This window comes from Sinohyriopsis cumingii, chromosome 1 (genome assembly GCF_028554795.1).
Source record: "Sinohyriopsis cumingii isolate HCF-2022 chromosome 1, ASM2855479v2, whole genome shotgun sequence".
NCBI lineage: Eukaryota > Metazoa > Mollusca > Bivalvia > Unionida > Unionidae > Sinohyriopsis > Sinohyriopsis cumingii.
The window spans coordinates 37120265-37146679 of record NC_142961.1 but is presented as its reverse complement, the minus strand read 5'-3'; the positions used below and the strand labels follow the sequence as shown (position 1 = coordinate 37146679).

General features: G+C 34.8%; 2 protein-coding genes across 6 annotated transcripts in view; both read right to left on the bottom strand.

The window, feature by feature from the left end:
* The window catches only part of LOC149806715 (membrane progestin receptor beta-like), a 35455-nt gene extending 10388 nt beyond the window's left edge, over nucleotides 1–25067 (bottom strand). Inside the window, exons 1-4 of one of the 5 annotated variants that reach the window (XM_089956853.1) lie at nucleotides 24712–24800; nucleotides 5872–5961; nucleotides 3128–3279; nucleotides 2843–2937 (exon numbers count right to left, since the gene is read on the bottom strand). In XM_089956853.1, the coding sequence (XP_089812979.1) occupies nucleotides 2843–2853 (11 nt within the window). In that variant the 5' untranslated portion in view covers nucleotides 2854–2937; nucleotides 3128–3279; nucleotides 5872–5961; nucleotides 24712–24800. The other 4 variants (XM_089956859.1, XM_089956873.1, XM_089956866.1 and 1 more) reach the window with 4 other exon arrangements.
* LOC149806716 (P2X purinoceptor 7-like) lies at nucleotides 12555–19658 on the bottom strand. Its single transcript, XM_089956847.1, has 3 exons — nucleotides 18537–19658; nucleotides 17521–17669; nucleotides 12555–12864 (listed from the first exon to the last, which is right to left on the bottom strand). The coding sequence occupies exons 2-3, from the start codon at nucleotides 17524–17526 to the stop codon at nucleotides 12607–12609; spliced, it is 264 nt and encodes an 87-aa protein (XP_089812973.1). The 5' UTR covers nucleotides 17527–17669; nucleotides 18537–19658; the 3' UTR covers nucleotides 12555–12606.
* Nucleotides 25068–26415: the final 1348 nt, after the last annotated feature.

The window sequence follows — 26415 nt, the reverse complement described above, 5'->3', positions numbered from 1 at the left end:
TAATGTATGCTGCTTCTGGACTAGCTGCAAAAGTGTGTGTGTGTGATTAGGATTTTTAACATAGCTTTAAGAATTTTTTAGTCAGATCACTACGATGTCTGCAGTGTGGCAGTTTATAGTGATGACTAGCACTGGGGCATCATGTGGCATGATGTCCCACCCAGTCACATTATCCTGACACCAGGCCAACCAGTCCTACCACTAACCTCTAAATGCTGAGCACCTAGCGAGGCAGCTGTTAGTACCATTTCAGTAAGTCTTTGGTATGATTCGGCAGGTGGTCAAAGCTACAAAAGACCAACCTTTGATGGCAGACAACTGACCAAACAATGGCAAAAAAACTTTTTAATGTACCAAGAAAAAGTTTTGCTGAAACTTTAAAGAAAAACAGATCACGTTTTAAGCACCAATCATTCTGTATAAATGCTAAGCAAATGCTTTTAAAAATTCAGTCTCAATCAATGTTCTACAATTAGCTGATGTTGCCACCAGAAAGAACAACAAATGGGCTTTTGTTTGTCCTACAAAATTGTTTTTTTTAGTGCTGACTCCATTAACACACACACCCTTCATCAAAGCAAGCAGACAACAATCAATAAAAATAAAGCACCTTTCATCAAAGGAAATCACCACCAAACATAAATAAATGCAATCAAATCTGATGGATTGTTGCATTTTCCAAAGTGACCAGAAGATGTTTACTGTGCCATGAAATTTTCCTTTTTGCTTGAAAAACATTTATGCTTGCAATCACTACCAACGGTGGCATAAAATGCAATTAAAATTTCTGATCTTTTGAAACCATAGATATCTCTGGCTGTCAAGTTATTTTTTAATTTGTTTTTATTTCCTTATAAATAACCTCATCCTCTGGTAGTCTCATCAAGATGATAGCTGTCTCCAGATGACCAAAATCTAGGCTAGTTTAAATACATGTATACAAATCATGTATACAACTATAGCCACATGCTACTAGCAACAATATTGTAGTGAATTGTTTAGTGACACATGTTTGTTGACAATAGGATACAGATCAAATGACAACTACTTTTTTTATACACGTGTTTTTTGTGTTTTCTAATGGGATGGGATGGATACATAAATTTTATAACGTATTCATGAAATTTTCATATACGCGTACAGAATGCATTACGGACTGTACTACACAAATGTAATTTGTCCAGATACAAGTGTATTTCATAGTAGTTCTGTCTTCATTTAATGAAAGCATGTATTTTTGCACCCCTTTTTATTACCTCTGCCCCCGACCCCCCCATGATAAATTTTTTGTACATGCACAATTTTCTTCAGCTGAGTTAGTTGATTTTTAACAAAGTTCCTTCTATAACACAGTCTGGGTTCTATTGACCCCAACCTCCGTGTTATAATGTATTTGTCAGCCAGCCGAAAAAATATACTTGTCAATTATCTGAGAATATGTTTGGGAATATGTACTTGTTAATTGCTGAATTAAAGTTAGGACTGCATTCATGCATGATCTTCTTCATACCATTTCCTTACATCACACTAAAGTTCATTTGACAAAATGTTGAGAACTATGAATATAACACTAACAATGGGGTCAAACCTACGTATTATCAGTTATCTATTGATGGATTTATGCAAGGATTTGAGTAAATGCCACATTAACAAAATCCCAATAAATACTGAATAGACTACACATTCAGGAATCCTTCAATGTAATGAGTTTACTGCATGAAAACTAAAAACGATCAGGTCAAACTTGATATAAATAAGTACATGACAGGGCTGAGCAAATTTTTTTAACCACTAGTCCAGGACAAGTGGTTTCTGAAAATTCACTAGTCCCACCTTTCTCTTCACTAGTCCCACCTTACTCTTCACTAGTCCCACCTTACTTTTCACTGGTCCCAAAATGGTAATCACTTGCAGAGATTTGATGAGATGTATGTACTTAATCTATATAAAAAAAATAAAAATAATATACAACATAATTATTTCATACAAGAATTTAATTTTTAAAAACATTGGTTGTTATACATTTGGCTTCTTCAGGTTCATGTATATATGTTTTAGCTCATGGATTTGAAAATATGTCTGTGTATATGTCTGCCACCTTCCGAGTCACGTGGAAGTTAATCATCTGTATAATCAATTATAAATTAAAGAATCATTACTGTTATTTAATCAGTTCATAAAGGAAACCAACACTGATGTCGGTAAAGTACCTTTCATTAATTTAATTACACTGACTCGCCGGATTAAAATCATAGCAAGCCGCTGGTTATGATCGTAATTGAGTAAACTCATTGCAACAAAACCGCTTACAACACTGCTAATTGATCATACTGGCTTTCTTTTGTTTTACGTGTTTTGATTTGCCGATAATTTGGTCGCTTAGCCCAATATGCAGTAAAGCAGTAACAGGATGTAAATGTATACAGAGTAGAATCAAGTATTCAGTACGCCCGGAGGGCATGATTGGCCAAATAAAGGTAGATATAGTGATTAAAGCACGAAAATAAGGACTAGCTAATTTTTTTCAAAAGCACTTGTCCCAGACTAGTGACTTGGAAAATTTTACTTGCCCAACTTCAAAAATGACTAGTCCGGGATGTCAGGCATAGGGGATTTGCTCAGCCCTGCATGTTATAACAGGGTCTGACAAATTTTTAAATCTTGTGGTAGCCCAGTGATTAGCTAGCTCAAAATTTATTGGGGAGGGGTAACTATATGAAAAAAGGCTTTCAGTATGCAAATAGTTTATTTTTATGATTTTTTTATTCTCTATCTGTACAAGATTCAATATAAGAAGTAAATATGTATGACATTTCACTTTAATATCTTCAATCAAGCTCACTTTAATATCATCAATTATGTTCACTTTATTAATCAATGTCCCTTGTTCTGGTCAGTCTCTGTGTCTGTGTAGTCTTCAAAGGACAGGTCTATAAACTGAAATAATAAAATAATTACAAATATTTTAATCACTGCATAATGTAATTGTTTATAAGATATTCAATGGTCAGTACAATTCTTGCATTTAATTACTATTATTTAATGACAGATGTTAATATTTTGCCATTTCATCAAATTAAATTAAATTAAATAAAACATTTCATGTGCAAAACTCTGAAACACTTACCTTTGATTCTTACTGGAATTTTGTGGCCATGAACATGTCTATCCAATGGTTTATGACTAGGACTGGGTCAAAGATGGCAATACCTTGGCCATATGAATGAAGACCTCAACTGTCAAATGGCTCATGTGTTGCTCTCAGTGATGTCTTCATGGCTGAAAACAGAAAGTTACTTGTAAAATTATTACTGTAGAATTATATTGTATGTAACAGAAACATATATTTTTTTTCCGATTACATGATTTATTTTAATCCTGACAAAGAGAAAGGAAGTTATAATATAATATTGTAAAATATATGAATTTTTTAAAATATGTTTAAACCAATCTTGATTTGTCTTTTTTTAACCTATACCATATCATTTTAATTACCAAAAAACTGTCCTTCACATTCAGCAGTGGATGGTGATATGGACAGCATGATGTTGATGTGCAGCAGTAAGGTCTTAGCCTCCTGAGGCCCTGACATCATTAAGTCATTGTGCACACTGAAGAGACAAGTCCTGACTTTCTTCACATGGTTCTCAACGGTCCATTCTCGAATGATGTTGGCCTTTTCTTCCTCTGTCAGTATAATGGAGAAATGTTCTACAAGCTCCCTGATCTCTGTGCATCCAAAATTAAGAAGCTCTTTATCATCTGTAGGCCAGTATTTTAAGCTGAAAACTGGGAAGTTCTTCAGAGGTTTACATTTAAAGTTGCAGAAACATCTTCAATGTACAGAATACTAGCTTCTAGCAGCTTCTTTAAATAACTGTCTTCACTGTACTTAGGATGTAAATGTCCTTTTAGCTTGATTGGATCTAAATGTTGGTCATCATACTCTGAGGCTGTCATTAAACTCCACATTTTCTTCAGGCTCCTCCTTCATCAATTCCAGCTAACCAACCAGAATCAAGATCAGTTCATCTACTTCCATAGTCCAGAGTTGATAAAAACCACATTTCATTTTGTTGAAACTTAAGTGACAGTAATGGCAGCCAGGTAGTCATGAACGTGAGGCATTTCACAAAGCATGAAGACTGCAGGTCATGGAGGATTTTCTTGGCCTTGCCACCTTCTTCAGTTCTATTTTAAAGATGCTGCTATTGAAAATGATCTTGCTTGTAGACAAGAGTTTGCAGTTGTTTGTTTGAATGAACAACTTTTCCTGCTTTACCAACAGGATCACTATCATTATTTTAGTGGATTGTCCCTTCGTTTTAATTGCAAGTTGTATTTATTCCACCTAGGTGGGCCTATACCAAGTTTCTGGTTTGTTTGGAAGCATAATGCACCTGACATGGCAAAAACTATCCAAGTCATTTGAGAAATCGAGAAAAACATTCTACAGTATCACACTTGTGCTATACACAAAGAGTTTCCAAGCCATCTCTGGATCAGTTGCTAAGCTGCAACCTTCTGTTGTCCATGCTGTTTATCAGTTTCTCACCTCAAATTCCTCAACTATGCATGATGCAGCATCTAAGGATGTTACTTGGTTAAAAGAAAATTATGTCTGCATTTATTTATAACTTATTTTCAGTTGGAAAAAAAAGAAGGCAGTATTCCAATCAGCTTGTTGTTCTTGCATATTAAGCTGGAGTGATCTTGTCCATGTCAAGCAGTAGTGTGGCAAAATAGTCTGGCATTCCTTAAAGGTACAATAGTCAGCCAAACTTTGGATAGGCATAAAAAAGTCAAAATACCTGAGCTAACATCGATAACAAATGTATTACACTACACAAGAAAGGAGAGAAGTGTCCCCCTTTGTATTATTGTAAACTATATGTATGACTGATTTGTAAGCAATGATCCGAGCCCTTGTGATCGTGAAGTTACATACCCATCAATTGAACAGCCTTTTCCAATGATTTATGTGTGGTTCTCCAAAACATGACATGTCAGTGAAGAAGAGAATAATCAGTTTGCAAGTGTTAAACCACTGTGCTCTATGTGCATAACTGAAGGGCTATTCATCAAGAACAATGAACAAGAGTAAAGTCAGGGGGAAGAAGCTGACAAAGTAAACTTGAATGCTACTAATATGTGCCATTAACTGCCAAATGAAAGGAGACACTTAAATGCCAAAGTATTTTGAAAAGGTTGTTTCAATTTTTTTCTATCAGGGACATTTTTTTCTTCTTTTTTTTAATATGTGCCATTAACTGCCAAATATTTATGACTTTTATCTTTATGAACAGAGACACTGCTAAATGTCAAAATATGGTTGTTTACATTCTGTTTTCATATCAGGGACAATGGTTTGTTTTATATATATATATATATATATATATATATATATATATATATATATATATATATGAAATAATTATTGGCTTTGAAGTATTAGTGGTAAATATCTTGTGTGTTTATAAACCTTGCTTGCTGGTACCTTTAAAATTTTTGGCTAGATGTAAAACAAGCTAAAAACAGATCGCTTAAATAAATTTACTTTCAATCTTCAATAGTCATGAATAAGCTATTAGTCATTTGCCTCTTGATTTTTTATGTGTATCAATATGTAAACCATATGTTGTGCATTGCAATATGTATCAATGCATGGCACATACACATCATTTCACCGCTAATATTGACATAAGGTGGAAACCCTTAAGATTTAGTTCAAAAATGAAATATAAACCTCTCCCTTACAAAAGTCATAAATATCTTACATTGTCAAATCTTGTATGATCATATAGGTGAATTTATTCATAATTAAAATAAATATAAATTGTTGCTCTAAAATTTAATAACAAATCTGCTTACCCAAAGTCTATTCAATCCTGACAGTTCAATGCTCTGCACCTTACATGCCATCAACAAACAGCCGCATGAAAATTATTCATCATTTAAAAGCTGGATAAAAAAAGATGATGAGTCTATCATAACAAATATCAGGGCAGTACAAATTAGTTTCATTACACATTGCTTTCATTGTGACATCACAGGATGCATCATTCAATCTGGTTTGTAATGGGTCACATCCTAACAATGATCTCGTCCAAAATTAACATTTGATATTGCTGTTGTGTACTTGACGGGGCAAGCAAATAATGACCGTCAAAATGAATAACGGTGTATAAGGATCCAAATAAACCGAATAAATGTCATTTAAATAATCAAATAATATATATATAAAAAACACTCACAACTGAATTAGTTTATTCTGAACTCCTACGCGACCTTTATGGCTTTTACTAAAAACCTGTTATCGAAATGGTTTTCATGTAATTGCGAGTTCTTAAACACAATTATCCCAAATGACTCTTCCATTAAATAAATCAGATTATTCCTATTTTTACAAAAAATTAATGGCCTAATTGCACACACAGGTGCTCGACGTGAGTTTGATGTTGAGAAAAAAAACCAATAATCTGAAGGTAAAAAAAATCATAAAGAGTGACAAAAATACCTTAGATTACCCCCATGACCCGTTCTGACATAGGACTCTCTCTATCATACTATAAAAAAAAAGAGCATGATAGAAAGGGTCCTATGTCAGAACGGGCAGTGGCACGATTTACCCAAATACACCCAAATACTGTCCAGAAACAAGCATTTGATAAATGTACAAATAAAGAGATTTTTACATTCATTGCAAAGTTAAGTTCTGGGTAGAATGAAATATGTTAAATTACCAAAGCAATTAGAATGTCTTTGTATGAAACATATTAAACATCTCCAATTACCATTTGCTCATAAATTATCGACAGAGATTGTGGCCAACGATCTTTCTACTGTCCATGTTTGATATGTATATGCTACAATGTTTAGTCTGCTATAAAGTTTCTGTGTCTGGACTAGTCTTTGTGTGGTCAATTTTTTCGTTTAGTAAATTGATGTTTATTTCTCAAGATACAGACTATGACCACACACACACACATATAATGTATGATACATATGCATAAATCGTTACCTTTGGCTTTAATGAATATAAAATAATGCAAGGAGAAATCCAATTCAGCACAAACGTTGATATTGCTAACACATCTATTTATAACTTGGTCTATGATCTTTTCCAACTGATTCTTAGAATTTAGTCTCTTATTCCTCTCTTTTCACTGTTATATTTATATACAAGATCAGAGCCACATGTTCAACTAAATCTCTATTCAGCCACAAAATAAAAATTCATGTGATGAGGATCAGTTCGGACTGTTTAAAAAAACTAATAAAACTCTATGTGATCTAATGAACAAAATGCAAAAATAAACAAAACTGCACTATTACAGATGTCCAAATGAGAAAACATTGTGAACTAAGTTACATTCTTAATGTTTTCTTTTACTGGCAATTATTGAATAATGACATTAGAATGAGTTGAAAAGCAGAAAGATAACTCAGCCCTTGGCAGTCGAGGCCAGGAGTTAATTATAAATATTCGAAAATGTGAACAATAACAGGTAAATTGTCAGAAATCTCAAGTGCTTTTTGTCAATGATTAAAAATATAAACCAAAGAAAGAAATTGCCAAAAAAGATGATCAAGCATCAAGCTCTCTTTTACTCAGTTAATATTTGTTCACCAGCAACCTGCTAAAATCAGCCTTGAATTGTTTTAGATTGCATATTGAGTGTAAGGGTGCAAATTTCTGTCAATCTATAAAGAGGACATTAATTTGGGCAAAAGAACAATTAATTTGATTTACTGGGACAGGTGTGTGTTAAATCACTATACTGTAATGATTTTTAATGTCTGTGTCATGAGAGGAGGTGATTCTTAATTAAGCCTTCGTTTATTTAACTGTCAGACAGACTGGAAGGGAAAAGGTTAACTTTGATCTTTGTGTTGAACATGTCAGAGTTGAAATTGTCCAGGATCAGTTATTTGGAAATCTAGAAGTCAGGCTGTCTACAATTTTGGCAGCTAGTTATAAAAGGCAGTAGATATATTTAATCAGGATTGGTTACGCTAAATAAGGGTCATGTATCCAACATGAAATTTCTTGGTTTGATATGACCCATGGCAAAAAAATTGTCAGTCTACGTTTTCCTGCAAGAGAAAAAAATATAGGAGGCTCCAAGATTGAATTTAGAAGAAATTTTCTCGTAAAACATTTATCTGAGGGACCAGATGTCTGGAAAGGCGACTGTTAAGGATGAAAATTTCTGTCGATCTATGAAGAGCACAATAACTTGGGTCATATAACAATTAGATTTATGGGGACAGGCGCTTGTTAAATCGCTATACTGCAATGATTTCTAATGTCTGTGTTGGGAGAGGAAGTGATTCTTAAAGGCACAATAGTGCAGAGTGTTTGTAATTTTGTGAATGTTACAGATCATGTAACTAGTAAAATGTGTCAACTTATAAGCTGAAATAATTCAAAATAACCTAGAGTTTGAGAAGATTAAATTGGGCAATTGATAAATAAACGAGAGAAAATGAATTTTTGTGGGGGCCCGCTTTAATTGAAACTTGTAGGTCATGAACTGTTACGGAAGCCTCACGTGACCACAAAAACGTACACGTCATCTTCGTCCAGTGGGCGGGTTATGAGTCACGTGGTTGTAATTTAAATATCTACTATAAACAAAAATGCGGATACACGTGAGAGTCAAAAACGTAAAGGTCGCCCGCACTTGTCGCTTTCCGAGAAGAAACGTCGAAACACTGTCTGAGAAACCGAACGGGACTTATCAAGGATTCGTCTTGGGGACCAGTTTGTTCGATGGAGAGCATTGATGTAAGAGTTAGGACTGGCATCAGGCACTGAAATGGCGAATTTGTTGTTGGACAGTTAAGCCAATGTCTGTGTTATATGGTGATACACATTAGTTTCCCCAGAATCAAGTGACTGTGATGTCTATGTATAAGTGTTCTCCATTTTTCAATATCTTGTTCCTGCTGTATGTTTGAAACTACACTGTTTTATTAATACAATGTTTGCACAAGGACTTGCTTTGTGATATGTCAAAAATAGATGTGATCGGCTGATCAATATTTCACTCAGTTACTGCATTGTGTGTATTGTATGTTGGGGTAGAATATATTATTTATTTTTTATAACAGCTTGCTCATAAAGGTCATTTTGTACACCTGTCAATTATCTTCGTGAGACAGGTATTTTTAAAAAAATTTGGCGAGGGAACTTAGATACATTTACAAGCATTATCATTATTTATATCATATCTATCCCCTAGTCCTACCTGCAAGACCCGACGCTGATATTTATGTTGTTGCTTACAAAATCAAAATGTGCTATGTCTTACATGTAGGACTAATCTATCCCCCCCCCTCTCTCTCTCACACACACACATGCACACCTTAGGTTAATGTGACATGCACATTACTTGCATAAAAGTTTAATAACCTTATCATGTAAACGTGATGGAACAAATAATAAGATTTTATTGTAAATCTTTCAACTACTAGTAAATCTATTATAAAGCACTGTATTGACTACAGTTACAAAAGGATCTCTAGTCATGATAGGAAAGGATGTTGTAGTGCTACCAGAATATATGGCTGGCAGATTGTTATCAGTTAAAGTTTTGAGCTGCAGTCAAGTTAGTTTTATTGATGTGAATTTTTTTTAGATCTATTATTATGTATTCTTGCTTAAATGAAGTATTTCAATTCTAAGTGTTTAACACAGTGCACAAAGAAACAGATTTAAAGCATAACTTATAATACAAATGAATATTTAATTCATATTTTAAGTTACAAAGAATGTAGCAAAAGATGAACCCAAGCATACAGAACCGATGGCCAGTACATTTTCATGCTTCACATCAACACCTGGCCAAGTGCTTTTGCAACATACTGAGAGAATGAAGACACCTTCAGTATCTAAAGTATTTGCTATTGAATCAGGAAGGTAAAAATGACAAATTTCTTGCAGATTTTTTTTGTGCATGGGTGGGGGTTGTCTTACAATTGTCATTGTGCTGAAAACAATGATGTAACAAATGCAATGCTGATAAAGGACATTATTATAACTGCCAGCAGGTTGAGTTCCCACTTCATGCTTTTCTTAGTTTGAGTTATAAAAAAGAACTTGAATTTCGCTTTCTCAGAAGTGGGGTTGGGTATTTCAACTGTGCCACTTGATGCATAGAAAAAGGCATAATTTGAACTGTCATTGTTTTGGTTATGCAAAAAAGTTCCGGTATACTGGGTTTTTTCCCCCACTCAATACTTAGAGGACCAGTGATTGTATATTGAAATTGTGTCTACATGCCTCATATGCTTTCTTTATACATTTATACATGTATCCATGTCCCACATGCAGTTCTTGCTAACACCCTCTTCCCATCTATCCACTTAGCTCTTGATGAATGCACATAAGACATATTTAATTTAAAAACAAAATACTGAGATAACAGTTGAAGTTTGTTTTTGGAAACCACCAGCAGTTCATTAGAACTTTATTCATTAGGACTGGTGATATAACTTATTTAGGATTTAATTTACAATACTGTAAGTTCTGTTTAAATTTCATTTTTTATTCTTGGGAATTAAACGACTTGTTGGTTTTCACTCTTTACTGTTATAAAACTTTTGGAATTGAAAAGCTGTTTCTGTTTTGATGATTGCTCTTCATGCATTTTTAACTTTATTTTATCTACCTACTTTTCAAGGTTGCCAAACAAATGGATAATATGGCTTTATTACAATGGTCCCAAGACATGAACCAGTTTTGGTTTTTCATGCAAGACTGCTAGCAGCTACGGACAATTTTTTGTGAGTTTTCAGTCCTTTTATTTGAAACATATATGTAAACATTTGCTATTGTATACTTTTGTATGAAATCAAAATTACAGTGCATAATCCTTATCTTCTGATTTCTTTTAATGTATTTTTTATCCATATATATTCATCACCAAATTTTCTAGGTATGTAGTTTATTAAAAGTAATTTATTTGAAATGTCATAGTAATGTGGAATATTGAAGGAACAATGATCTGAGGAAAATTTGAATCCTTCTACGCTAACTATTAACTATTAGCTTTCACTTTATGATATAAATCAAGTTGTCTTATCAATATGGGGTCACCATGACAAAAGAGACCAGCTTTAGGTGCTAAAGGTATTGATTGTGGCATTCTTTCAGAGTATCTTGAGGAGTGTCCTAAATCACATCACCAATACACGAGTAGATCCTCTCACATGGCCAAGGCATTAATAAATGTCTTCATGAACCTTACCTGGAGAATGAAGAGTTGACAAAGCCTTGGCTTGATGAAGATGATCCCAAGAAGAAAGCCAAAGTGCTGAAAACCTTGGCACAGGTGCTCTTGGACCAAAGGTTCCTAAACTGTGGAGTATTACTTAAATTTCAGGTATGCCATTTCAGGATTGCAACAACTGCATGGTATTTAAAAGAAAAATGTGAAGACCACTTTAAATATTTTTATTCTCAACTAAATAATAAATTACTGTATATATTTACCATTTGAAGATCTGAATAAATTAGAATTCATAAGATGTGTGCACATGATACATGTATAGTGACTCTCCTTCTCAAGTCGGCACACATTTATATTTGTGGTAAGGAATCTAAATATTTTCATGCATACAGATCTTGTAATTAGTATTGTTATCATTCTAGTGAATATTTATTTTTATTTGAGCAATGCAAGTCTAGTAATTAGATCCAGTGATATGTATATCACTTTCCCAGGGGACTGACACACTTTATTAAGGATATATGGGGTTTATGGAATGTCCTCAGGACGTTTGGAGTAGATGCTGTCATCATGATGATTACTAGCTAATACCTGTTCATGAAAACATGTTGCTTTCTGAAGGAATGGGCAAAAATGCATGCTGTCTCACATAGTATTTTGTGGATAGAACAAATAAGAATTAAAACAAACCCTCAACAACTCCTTCTTGGGAACTGATCATGAGGCTCTAATATTGGGTAAAAAGTTAATATGGGTTAGCATGGGGATGTTTGTCACACATGTTAGAAAATAAAATTTTCTTTAAAACAGGCATTGATGTTACAACAGAAAAAGTGGCAGATGGTCCGTCTACCCTTGCAAGGAAAAGAAAACATCCCCACATCAGGGAGCTTATAAAGAAAGCCCTCATCTGTCAACTTGAAGGAAAGCAGGGTATGCAGAGGAGAAGAGAACTAAAGGAAGATGATCCCAGGAGAATTTGTAGAAACCTGGCACCTCAAGAACCACCATCAACTCTAGTTTTGGTGTGGTGAAGGAGATCTCTCGATTTTAGTTATGTAAAATATGAAACAGTGTCTGATATATGGAGGTGTCAGCTAAGGCAGGTTACACTTTATATAATATCCTGAAATATCAGTAGTTGAAAATAAAATGTATAATACTGTATCTGCAGTTGCTGAAAACTTTTTATATTGATTATTTATGATCGTGCCCACATTGTTTATAGGCAGAAATAGACTGGTGTTAAAAAAAAATCTGAAAGCATTATTGTTTGATGCAATATTATGTGCATTTATAAGAAAACAATGAATAAAATCAATTGTATTCATTTATATACCAACTCATACATGCAAGAAAGTGTTTAAGTTCATGCAAGTCTAGAGGGGATGAAGCCAGTGTATTGTCCATCGGGATATTTGTCATGTATCTGCCAGAAACAGCAAGAGGGAATTACATGTCTCTGTCCAGGCCCCAACCTTCCATGTTGCCGTAGTATGAACTGCCTATAGGTAGCATGACTGTTGGCACTCATCAAGTCAACTTTATCGTTGAGGACAAGAACATTTCGTCTGTACAACCTGGACAAGGCATATACATCCTCATCAAGGATTAGATCTTGAAAAATCTGAAAAATTATTCAATTGTAACATGCTATTTCTAAAATGTAAAAAAATATATTTTAAGAAATAATAGGAGCATGCACTTATTCAAACGTTATTCATCTTTGATCAGCAAATTCCACTGTGAAATACACGTGGATCAAAACTGCACATGGTTTTTATTTTGACATGAACACTGAGAGTTCCATCGCAACTAGAACTGATAGTTTATGTTAAGATGGACAGCTCAAAGTTTTTGGGGAGCATTTCTAGAAGTCAGAAACTCCTACATTGGGATCAAATAGGAATGGCTGATTGCAGCTTCGATTTGTTTAGTATAGTGAGGTACCCATATTGAAAAAATCAGGTAATGAAAAGAATCTACTCAATGAGTATCAATTGTAAATTAAAACAAAGTCCTTATCATTTGCATATGTATGCATCATGTCTGTTTTTGGACGGCTTACAATTTTAAAATTCTTTCACAGTGGTTGCAAAGAAATAATATTTACAACAATCATGTATGTACATTAATTATCAATCTTTGAGAGTCCACCTTGGAAATGGAATTCATTGTTAATGTTGTATTGTAAGAGTAACTATCAAAGTTTTAATTGCTTGTAAATTGATGTAGCATTTTGATTTTATTGGTACAAAGTGCAAGTTGTACATTTATAGGCATGTTCTACACATATCCTGTATACAGAAAGAGGTTTTCTGTAATGTAGCCAACATACCTGTAAAGTTATTCATACCTTTTGTGATATACATTTTGTACATAAAAATGTTAAGCTTTGGCAATAACACGCTTAAGGAATATATAAAAGTTATTGAAAGAATTAAAGAAATTTCAAAACTGCCATTGAATCAAGTAAATTTGTTATACAGAAATCATTTGCAGTAATCACCAATTCAAAGGTGGAAACATTGAATGCCAAGCAGACTGGGCAATTAAAATTCTTACCCAAAAATGTTAGATCAGATATGAAGAAAAAAAAAGGTTTCTTGCAAGCCTTCATGTCAGTCTTAATTCTGGATAAATAAAACAATTTAGGATTATTAAGTCCTTATGTTTATCATGATATTGCATATATAGTATTATCTTAACATATTTTGGGGCTTTAGAAATACACATTAAGGCATGCATCATATTTAAAACAGAAGAATAAAAGTGTAGCATTTATTTCACAAGACTTAAATGGCTATATGAATTCTGTACATGTCTAAATTTATAAAAAAAACTGCAATCTAGTCAGGTCTAACTGCTGAACTCCAAAGTAAGATTGCATAGAATTTTTGTTCCCATTTTGTATTTTTTAAAAATAAAACTAATAAATGTATTACTTAAGTTGGTTTATTAATTAAATTGAAAAAAGAGCAAGTTGACCTTAATAGTATTGAATGTTTGTATGCCACTAGTGTAGATCACTAATACCTATATATGAAATGATTTTAGCTAATCTACCTTTAGGCCCTCATATAAATGAATTTATCTATTTTAAGTGTATCTCTGAAGCCGCTGTATATATTGGTTTGGAAGAAGGAAATAGAGTTGGCATTTCTAAAGTCAACTGGAATACTATTCCTAAGCAAAGTTCCAGAGTACTGGAAACATTTTTTAAATAATTCCTTATCTGGTTTGGGAATTCTATACTGTTTGGTAGACATGGATCACAGTTGTGGAGTATTACCAGGTAGCCTATACTTGAATAGTGATTGTAAATATTCAGGAGCACTATTATTGGATATCATGTACATTACTTTGGCTTTTCTCAACCGGATTCAGTCTTTAATAGGTAATAATTTTAACTTACCAGCTAAAATTTTCCTTGCTTACTTTCTGGATTGATATAGCCTGAATGTACTTGTTTTAAGATGTGCCAGCTTTGCTATGATTTTATCATTTGAATTACTCCACACTGTGTTACAGTAGTCTAAATAGGGTTGTATGTAACTGTTATAAAATAGTTTTCTGTACCTTATCCTACTGAAAAGCCATAAACTTGAATTAACTTTTTTACTGACAAGATCAGTCCATGATAGGTTATTATCTACCAAAACACCAAATAGTCTATCATGACAAACCATTTGCAAATTTGTATCCTTCCATGTCAGACATAGTTTATCACTACCAAGATTTTTTCTTTTTTGCCATGTTGAGATAAATAATATTTTAGTTCTTCCAGTATTTACCACTATGCCATTGCATGTGTACCAGTTGTCCAGTTTGTTTAGGGCATCCTGTAAATAAATTTATAGTTTGTGCTTGTGTTTTGGATGTCTGACAATGTTGTGTCATTTGCATAGAGATCTGTAGATGAAATTGAGTCCCCTAGTAAAAAGTGGTAGGCCATTAATAAATAGTATTAATAGTAATGGACCTAAAATTGAACCTTGTGGTACTCCATATCTAATTGTTCCAGGTTCTGACAGAACATTATTTATATAAACATGTTGTGTTCTCTCACTTAACTTTGAAGTAAACCATCTAATTGTGCTTTCATCACATTGGTTGATTTTCAGTTTCTTAAAAGAATTTCATGTACACCAACCCATAAACTTTCCTGAAATCTACAAATAGAGATCCTATTATTCAACTCTGATCAAGTGGTTGAAGCCATTTATCAATTAGAGAGATCAAGTCAGTCTCACATGAATGTTTCTGTCTAAAGCCTGATTGAATAGGGTGTAACAGCAACTGTTTCGTTAAATATGACATGAACGAGTCATGGACATGTTTTTCAATCAATTTTGACAAGTTTTGGTTGTATTGAAATTGGCTGGTAGTTATCAGCATATTCTTAGAACCAGATTTGTACATAGACATTACTTTTGCAGTTTTCCATATTTTGGGGACAGATGAGGTTGCAATATTTAAACTGATTATGAATGTTATGTTATGCTATCTGAAATAGCTGAGGCAGAAGTTTTAATGAGTGGTGGACCAATCTGATCAAGTCCTGTAGCTTTCTTGATATCAAGTTTACTGAGACATTTTTTAGCAGTTTTTTTATACCTGTGGGATAGAGAAACATCCCACCTTAGGCATTTTTCAGTTCATTATAGTTGTTTTCTATCACTGGTTCTTATAACTGAGTGATATTGTTAGTGAAAAAAAATCACTCAAAATATTTGCAATGTCAGTGTCATCAATGACTTTTGTGTCATTTACCAGAAGTGAGTGAATTTTATTTGTCTGATCTTTGTGTGTTACCCCAATGAGTTCACTGAAGACTTTCCAAATGGAGTTTGTGTTGCTCTTTGTGTTTTCAAGCATTGATTGAAAATAAGGTGTTTTTTTTAGCCTTTTCAGTCATACTTGTTATGTTATTTCCCCATACTTGATATTGTGCATGGTTTCCCATAGCCTTCAATTGGTCTCGTGTCTTCATAGTATCTAGAATTTCAGTAGTAAATCAGTTAGGTTGGATTTCATACTTTACTCAATGTACATTTAGTGGTGCATGCTTAGAGACTACATTCATAAATCAGTCCACCCTTTTAGAGCTTCACATATGTCATCAAAATTTTGGATAATATTCAATGGAACTTTATATAGGTCATCTTGAAATTGTTATTTACTTCAATTTTGGAAAGATCTGTAAGTGATAGTTTTGTGTGTATTGTTCCTATTTATGTTGCATTTAACCTTTCTTGTCAAAAAAGTAGGATAGTGGTCACTAAGACCAACATTTGGTACATTAACACAAGCCACATTGCTTGGTAGGTTGGTATAAATGTGATCAATAAGAGTGCTTGATATTTCTGTTACACTTGTGGGCTCATTTACTAGCTGGACTAGGCCTAATGATTCAAAAAATTCCATCCAGTTACTCCTTATTTGAGTATTGAGTAGGTCCTTATTTAGACTGCTGAGTATATATGTTTCTTTCTCCTGTGCATGAACATTTTCTATTTGTGTCAGAGAGTTATCATTCCAAATTGCTTTGGAGGAAGGTGACCTATAAATGAAACCAACTAGGAATGATTCTGCATTATTTTGAGAAATTTCCACCCAAATACTCTCAATTTCACGTGACCCCAAGTCAGGTCGCCTTTCTGCATTTACATCTTGTAATGTATACAAGACCCCCCCCCCCCACTGTCTCTCTGTCCCTGCATAATGGTTTATTGTAGCCTTGACAGTGAAATAGATTATCATTGTGGCTAGCATTTAATTTGGTTTCAGTGAGTCCTAAAACATGCATACTCTTTTCCTTGGAAGACAACATTAACTTAATCTGTTCTATTTTTTCCACTATACCTTGTACATTTAAGTGACCCATGTTAAAACCTTTTGTATTTAGTTTCATATCAATTATATGTATTTCATCGTGCAATGGGGTACTCTATGAGATTGTTTCCATAATACTTTTACCATTTTGGTATTAAATAAGGTGGCCATATAAATGAGGTGGCCTCTGTATTTTCTATGTTATCTGTGCATCGTCTTCCTTTATCAAATCATATTGGGGTGGGGTGTTGAGTAGCAACAAAAAGTAAAGCACTTTAAACATACATTGTTTGGTAAAATAACTAATCGTTTAATACAAGTATGCGTTTTCTAAGTTGTGCAAAACACTACTGACATAGATATTAGAGTCTTTGCCAACTTTACTTAGTACCAAACATTTTTCAATATCTATCAATACTTGTTTTGCAAGATATAAATAAACAATTACCCTCATTCTTGTCTGCCTTGTCTGAACTATGTGTAGAGCTTGGTCAGCTCAGTTTTTAGGCTGCACAGCATGTCTTTCTCCTCTCCCCCATCTGGTTTTTCAACTTCTTGTTCCATGCCTCATCCTCCCTCTTCCTCTTAAAGGTCGCTCTAGAATTGAGCTTGAAAGTGAGCTGATTTAAGTCTATCTAATGAATTTTAATATGTAAATGTATTTCATAATTTGACAACTAATATATTCATGATTACTTATTAAACTTATAGGAATATAGTGCTAACTTTGGATCAGAAATTAATACATGAGAGGTTGTGATTTGATAGAAGTATTTTTGGGCTGGATCAGGTCAAGTGTTGGGTGGGGTGGGGATCCAAAATTTAAAAGGGCCTCTACTTTCCTCGAATGGGCACCAAAGCAAAGTCTATGTGTCTATTTACTCAGTGTGCACAATACCAAATAAACATGTCCAAGAATAAAGCTGTGGTCAAACTTCAGCTGACAAGTGACTGTACGTTTGTGTGTGTACTTTTTTATGATCTGGCCCCGAGTTTTGAACCTAGATTCCATATTCTAGTCGCAGATTTAAAAAAAAAAAAAAAAATTAAAACCTTGTGTATGTAAAGTATTAACTTGGAGAAATTCTTTTCCGCTTTGTTTGAAACGTCAGAAAGATGGGTATTAGGGGCCCACTGGTGACAATCTGGTTAGAATTTATAAATTGATTAATGAAATTACTCAATTTTGAGCATTTTTAAATATCCCTGATGACTTTCATTTATAAAATTGAGTGGGGGGGACGTGAGGGAGTACGAATTCTACTGGGCAAGAAATAGAGTACCTGTGGGTTTTTGCAATACTGTACAGAGCACGTCGATTTAAATTATTCTCGTACCATAAAAACTTTGAAATATAACTATAAAAGTAGTTCTACATACATTTCATTGTTTCCTCTCAAAATTAAAATTAGAAAGGAAAAGGATAAGAAGAAAAGAACGAGATCAGAAGAAGATCGTACTCACCGTTGTTGACATTTTCGTAGCGTGGTTGTGTTTTACGTCATCAGCTTCAGTGTTTACAATGTGGCCTATAATTATGCAAATTTCGGTCACCAGAATTATGTGTGTTATTCATTCGGGATCTGCCGATCACTGCCGAGCGGGATTTCAACATGGAGACGGTAGATTCGTTACTCTACGTACGAAGATTTCAGAGAGCTCATATTTCATAACGAGAACCCCTACGTACTTGATATTACCCCAGTAATGCCTTTTAAATAGTATTTAATCAGTTGATATACATAAATGTCCCAACATTTTTGCAAGAAAATTCACCGTCAGCTGCACTATTGTGCCTTTAATGAAGCCTTCGTTTATTTAACAGTAAGATGGACTGTTAGGAAAAGGTTAACTTTGATTTTTGTATCGAAGTGTCAGAAGTTGAAACTGTCCAGAGTCAGTTATTTGGAAATCTAGAAGTCAGACTGACTGCAGTTTTGGCACCTAGTTATCTATGGCAGTAGATATATTTAATACTGATTGGTTACACTAAATAAGGGGCATGGTTCCCACATGAAATTTCTTGGGTTTAAATTGCCCCCATCGAAAAATCTAATCTCTCTGCATTTTTCCTGCAAGAGTGAAAATATAAGGAACTCAGAGACTGAATTCGGAAAAAGTTCTCTGTAAAACATTTGTCAAAGAGACTGGATGTCTGGAAAGTCAACAGACACAATTCTGGTGGTAGAAGCAAACAAAGCTTGAATGCACAAGGTATTTGTGTCAATCTCATGTAATTCATTCATACCAGTATAATGATTTGCTTGAATTTATTTGCTTATATTTGCATGAATTTATTTGTTTAAATCCGTAGATCAATTCTCTTGAGATGAGTGTGTAACTTCATATCTCTGAATTCGTACAATGATCTTCTTTATATATGTTTGACGAATTGGTTGAATTTGTCATCTTGATTGTTGTTGTTGTTGTGGAGTTTAATGCCATTTTCAGCACACGATAGGCTATACATGGCGGCCAGTATTAATGGTGGAGGAAGAACCCGGAAAGAACCACTGACCCATGAGAAGCTACTGGCAAGCTTTCTCACATACCCACATTGGTGAATCTGAGACTCGAACCGGCGCAGACAGAGGTGAGATGGCAGTGATCTGTAACGGAAAGTGCTTTACACCACTTGGCCACTTGGAGCCCCATCATCTTGATTGTTATAGGAAGCTAAGAATTTCATGCATTACTTTAGTTGATATGAGTTATGAAAATCCATGTGAATTCTCCAATCTTGGATGATTTCATATATGATAAAGACTTGAATGTGTATATTCGCTGAAAATAATGTAGTTAAACCATGTAATGAATTTCATTCATTTGTGAAATTGAGACAAGAACGGAACTGTTATGTCTCCTGTGATGTTAATGCAAGTCAGTGATTAAATAGCCATTAGGAAGTACATTAATCTTATGAACTAGGTTTGTTTATGGTCTGCCATATTTGGCTTGACAAGATAGCCTTTGGTATCTGTTTGAATTCCGATAGGACGATATGACATAACGAGAGGGTAGTAATGATCTATTCCCAGTAGGATATCTGACAGAAGATTTAGGCTGCTTCTCTATTTATTTTGAAAGAGGGAAATAGCTCCATTGACATATCCACGTACCTATTGATCCAAGTATCTATGCATCTATGTACTTACATATCCACCCACCCACACAAAGTTTGAGGGCCAAAAAGAGGCGAGGCAGTAGGGAGGTTGGAGAAGAAAAAAAGCGAAGGGACTGAGAAGGACAGCCACAGTAAAGTTAGAGTGAACCAGGAATGAGCAGGTTATGAAGTTGTACAAGGCAATGACTTCGATTGTTCACTCGATTCTATGATGAACCAATTCTATCATTTTAAACAGATCAGCTATTTATATAAATATATTTGTTTTTGAAATTCGCTGAATGATTTATTTCAGAGAGATGTGTATCTTCCTAATTTAATGTATTATCACAGTTGTTTATATAATTGATTAAATTGTTGGTTTTCATGTACAGGGGCTTATGTCATTCTGTTCTATATATCTGCTCAGATCACTATTTATTCCATCTATAAGTTTCACACTTTTATTTTAACATTTACTCAATCCAGGCAATAACACCAAGGGCGATTATCTCCTAGATAATGAGAACCAAATAAAGCGGACACCTTGTAAGAAGGTACAATCCGCCAATCAACTACACCACCCATGGCACCTCTACAAAGTGGGCACTCATCCTGGGGATTAGAACATTTTTATTCAAGAGTCTGAGCAAATATAGAATAGAATAAGTATCTAAACTGTGATAACTTCAATGGTACTTGTCAAGAAATAGTGATCCGTGTGACTCGAATCATTGTCTGCTTATTTTCTTTTATATTCTGTGCATGTAATTTACTTGCCATTTCTTTTCATATTGTGATGAATATATTGTAAGAGACTGAAGCAAATTTCTTGCAGTTCAGGTCATATTCTAAATTTGTGAAGTAAAGTGAAAAATTACCTCTGTATTCTCTTGAAAGAAGAGAAATTCTGGCCAACCCAACAGTAGTAATTACGCCTTGAGTGTGTAAGCATTACGCTGAGTTTGGGGAACCATTCCAGCTGTGTATTGCCCATTTATTAATTGTTGGTGCGAGGAATAGTTGGTTTAATTGAGTAAGGTTATACTAGAAGTAGGATAAACACATGCTGGGCTATTTTCAAGTAGGGCAGTAAAACTTAAGTGTTGGTAAAGGACTTAATTCTTGTGTCATCATACAAGTAGACCGGGATAGCAAAAGACAGACAATTAGCAAGAGAATTTAAGTTGATTGGTAAGGATGAATTAGGTGCCAAAAGGGCCCAGTTAGCTTAATTTGTTGAGCGGAGTGATAGAGAAGACAAGGAGCAACTAGCTGTGGAATGAGATAAAGGCAGACAAGCAGCTGAGCGTGAATGAGAGAATGACAGACAGGTAGCGGAACGAAAGACAGGCATGTAGCTGAGCGAGAACGAGAGCTCAAACTAGTCAGATTGCAGGCTAAAGAAAAATCTAGAGAATGCGAATATATGTTAGCCATGGAGAGGGTGAGGATCAAAGAAGAGTCCAGAAGGGGTGAAGACCTGAATAAACATTCAGGACCCACAAGTAGGCAATCTGAAGACTGATGACCAATACAGGTCACCAAGTCCATGTTCAACGACAAGGACGAAATCACTGACATCTTTTTGATGCAATTTGAAAAGTTGGCACTGGTTCATCAGCTACCCAAAGACCAGTGGGCTATCAATATTTCAGCATTCTCACAGGGAACCGCAAAAGATGTCTACCATAGTATGACACCAAACGAGGTAGAGAATTACAATGCTGTGAAGAAAGCGCTACTATGGCACTATGAGTTTTCGGCAGAAATGTTTCGGAAACTCTTCAGAGAATGGTCAAAGAGAGCTACCGAAACGCATGCACAGTTCCATAGCCACATACATGAGGAAATTTTGAAAGAGCACGTGTTAAGTACATACAGAAAGGAATTATTAGCATTCTTAGCGGTATGTGAATTATCAACCTTGGATGATATAAGCATGATGGCCAAGCGCTATGGGGTGGCAGGGATTGACCTGGAATCGGCGAGCACAGAAAGACCATTGAGGTGGTACCCCAGACGGAATGGTCAGAATGGTGGGAGGCCAAGTGCCAGAAATCCCAGCCAAGAACATTTCCATGGGTCGGGGGAAGAACATACGAGTATTCTGATGTGAATGAATGCGTGACCGAAGAAATTTAATAGCCATTATCTGATGATAGGCTGGGTGTAGTGTGAGATGAGAGGGCTTAGGAAAATATTGTACCATCCTTGTTTTCACAGAAAGCTTTTTTGGGGATAGAACATAAAGTTCAGTGAGTCCTTTATCTCTGAGAGGTGAGACGTTAGTACGACTAGCAGAACAGTTGGAGCAGACAATACTGGTTGGGAGAGAGTCGAGGAGGAGGAGGAAAAGGAGTCGAGGAGAAAGTGGAGGAGGAGTATCAAGGAGTCGGTGGAGAGAAGGGATTTGGAGAAAGTCAGGAGGAAGAAGAGAAGGAATTGGAGGGATAGGAGAGAAGAATACACAGATGAACAGAATACAAGGACAGATGGAAAGCTATCTCACACTACAAATCAAATGGTGCAATAGGCTACCACAGGGTCAGGCAGAAGGAGAGTACTTGGGAAATTTTAATCATTTAATTACTGAAGTCATTAAATTGCTATTAGTTGAATTTCACTTTTTTTGTATATTCAATCATTTAACTGTCAGCATTGCTGAATGGGGGTTTGGAGCTTTACATCTATCTTTCACTAATTTAACTTCCAACCAAAATCAAGCCTGGGTGGGACTTCTAATAAAAGATAAAACATAACCTTTTTTAATTCTAATTTGACTTTATACCTGTATAGGAATGTAATCTCCTTTACAGCATCAAAGGTAACCAAAAAGGCATAGTTTTGTGCCTTTAATAACACAACTGCTTATCTGTTATGACAGAGAACTAGAAGAAAAAAAACAAGGATGATGTCATTACCTCTGCCCATGACTGTCAATTATCAGATAATGACTTCACATGACGATTTGAATACCAGAAAGATTTGATAATTCCACCCTTGATCAAATCAACGAGTTTATTTTAGGTATTAGAAATTGCCAACATTAACATTTAACACGCAATAATTAGGACAAATTAAAGTACTTTAAATTGTCAGGGACTGCATAAAATGTAACAAAACATACTGCCAAACAAACTCAGAAGCTGAAAATACAACTTGAATTGACACAAATAAATAAATAATCAGGCCTTTGAAAATAAAGACTGAAGTTGTGAGAGAATAAAAACATCTGAGTATATTGGGATAGATTTATATATATTTTAGAGTATTTGGATAGTGTCTCCATGTTTTAGTAGCATTTAAATATAGTTTGGGAGGTCTCTGAAAGTATTTGGGTATATTTGGCAGTATTTTTATATACATATGCATGCATCCAAGGATTAAAGCCAAAGGTAATGATGTACGCATATGTATCATACATTATATATATATATATATATATGATCTTTAGGAGAAATAAACACCAAATTACTAACAGAAAACAATTGACTACACAAAGGCCAATCCAGACACAGAAACTATATAACAGGCAAAACATTATAGCATATACATAGCAAGCATAGACAGTAAGATCATTGATAACAATCACAACAAGTTATTAATTTAATAAAGCTATCAAGTATTGGGAGAGGAAGAAACAAGGGGTTGGTATATAGAGGAACCTCAGAGAATGACTCATCCAAGAATGTAGCAAATTAAGATAAGCACCTGCAACAACAAAAACAGTCAAATAAATACATTTTCTTTTCCAAATTCTTTTTCATTTTTACGGAAAAAAGCAACACATAAGTATCAGAGGGTGGGAACACAAACACGTAAAAGCCTTTGAATGTTTCGGATAAAGAGCCATGTGGTGGGGGTTTGGGCACACTCGAGGCCAATAGCTAATTATAGGTAAAGGTCGAAGGTGTGCCCACAAACGTTCTTCTAGAATATAGATTTCTGCAATTAAGTATGCAAATTAGGGACATATATGTCGTCTCGGTCTGTCACTAATATCCAAGCAAATGGAAATTGAAGACATTTATTATGTTTCAAACAAAGAATTTCTAATTGCTTTAGTAATTCAACGAATTTCATTTTAACCCAGAGCTTAAATTTGCAATGAATTAAAAAAAAAAATCTTTAGTAGTAAATGTATCTCGTGCTTGTTTCTGGGTAATTTTGTGTAAATCGTGCCACCACTGAACGGGTGGGGTGGGGGTAATCTAAGGTATTTTTGTCACTCTATTATTTTTTTCCTTCTGATTATTGAGTTTTTTTCCTCATCATCAAGCTCGCATCTAGCACCTGCTCATAAAAATATGAACAATTAGTAACGATATAAGAAATCAGTCTGGTGCGTCGGTTTAAATTAATATGCTGTACAGTACAGTACTGAGTGAAGTACAGTAGCTTCCACCGTAATCATGTGTGGAATATTACCTGTCAACCCCTAGTTGTCTAATAAAGAATAACATAAAATTATAACACAGTATTTTCATCCTTAATATGATTCTTCAATCGTTCAAAATGTTCCGAATTACTCACATGTTATAGCCATTACCAGCGGTCGAAAATGTTATAATTTCTGAACCAGCAGAAGGAAGTTAAATATATTCTGAATTGTACCTAGTCTGGTACCCGGACTCACCTTATTCTATGTGTAACATCACAGGAAACCAAGGAACCAGGCTAGGAAGTTATAACGGTTAACCACCCGGATATATTTTCCACATCCGCAATTCAAAGCAAGTGTAACATTATACATTATTAAAGGATATTAAATGATGCAACCAGGGCAAAGTGTTAAACGTTTGAAGCCTTTATACTTGGCCAAATGAAATAAACGTGATTTATCCGAAATAGGCACAGCCTTAGACAAGGGGAGATGACTGGCCTCTCGTGCTGTCAGTGAAATAAGTACCAGTTTTAGTCTGGTTCATGACCTCTCTCCACTCCTCATAACAAATTGGAAAGAGGTCAGGGAACCAGACTATATCAATTTAAGCACAATCGGAACATCTTTGGCCATTTCCTATCTCTTGCTATAAACAAACATGATTAGAAATCTTCCAAAATGTATCTCTTGATGACAACAATGTCACTTAATTTTAACACATGATAATTTGGAACCAGTGCATGATTGAATAGAGCATTAGAAAAGTTCCCAGTTCCTTTATATTCAGAAAACAAACCGAGTTGCTAGTCTTGTAAAATACAAAACGATTGACCTTGATGTTGAGGAAAGCAGTCTAAGTAATCACCTATCCAACATAATTACCAACAAATGAAATTTGCATGGACATTCTTAAAATTGTCTTTGTGACATTCTCGAGGTCGATTCAAACAGGCAGGACCAACACAACCAGGGAGCCAAGATAATAGGGGCGCCGAATTAAACAGAAGTTATTTTTTTATCTATATGGAAGGGGCGCAAACGTCATAGTTTTATTTGGGCGTCAGATCCCTTAGGCCGTTCTTGGGCCGCTATTTCATAGTATTGTTATTCATTTATGATAACATGTAGCTTGTTCTTGGCAAGACACAATAACAAGGTTCTTGACGCGATTACAATGTTATTGTGCTTCTCGTCTAGCATGGGTTACAAATCAGATTATAATCAGATCACCGCTGTCCTACATGAAGATCTGACAGTAACTCCTATGGTGTCATGTTCTTGTGACCTTTAAATTAGCCAATACAATTGCAGCTTTCAGAAATCCGAAAGCGAATCAAATTGTTCGGCACATACTGATGCTCCTCAGCCATTCTCAATCTCCCAAAAGTGAAGATATAAGACTTCATCCGATTGGCTGATAAAATAAGCGATTATGGTAATAACATAGGTCAAAAGAACATGGCCCCTAAGCGGTCGCCGTCAGAACTTCACGTACGACAATACAGATTCGATTTCTTAATAAGATTGCCTGGTTTACAGTCCGGTCAGTTTTTTCTTCAAGTTTTAGTTTGACGGCCTGGTGACATGCAAAAAAATAAGTGCAACGGCCTCTGTTTTATCTCTCGTTTTAAATTGGCTAATTTCAAGTTCGATAACTCTGATCAGGTTGTTCTTACGTCTAAAGATAAGGTATCCTCATCGCTTCGTTCTGATATGAATGTCATGTCGGTGTCTCATATTGCGAAAATTAGATGAAAATCGCCTTTACCGTGGATCTTATTACAGCTGATGTTCCGATGATATCAAATGGCGCTTATAGCAACACCCTTGCTCGTTTTGGATAAAGTAAACGT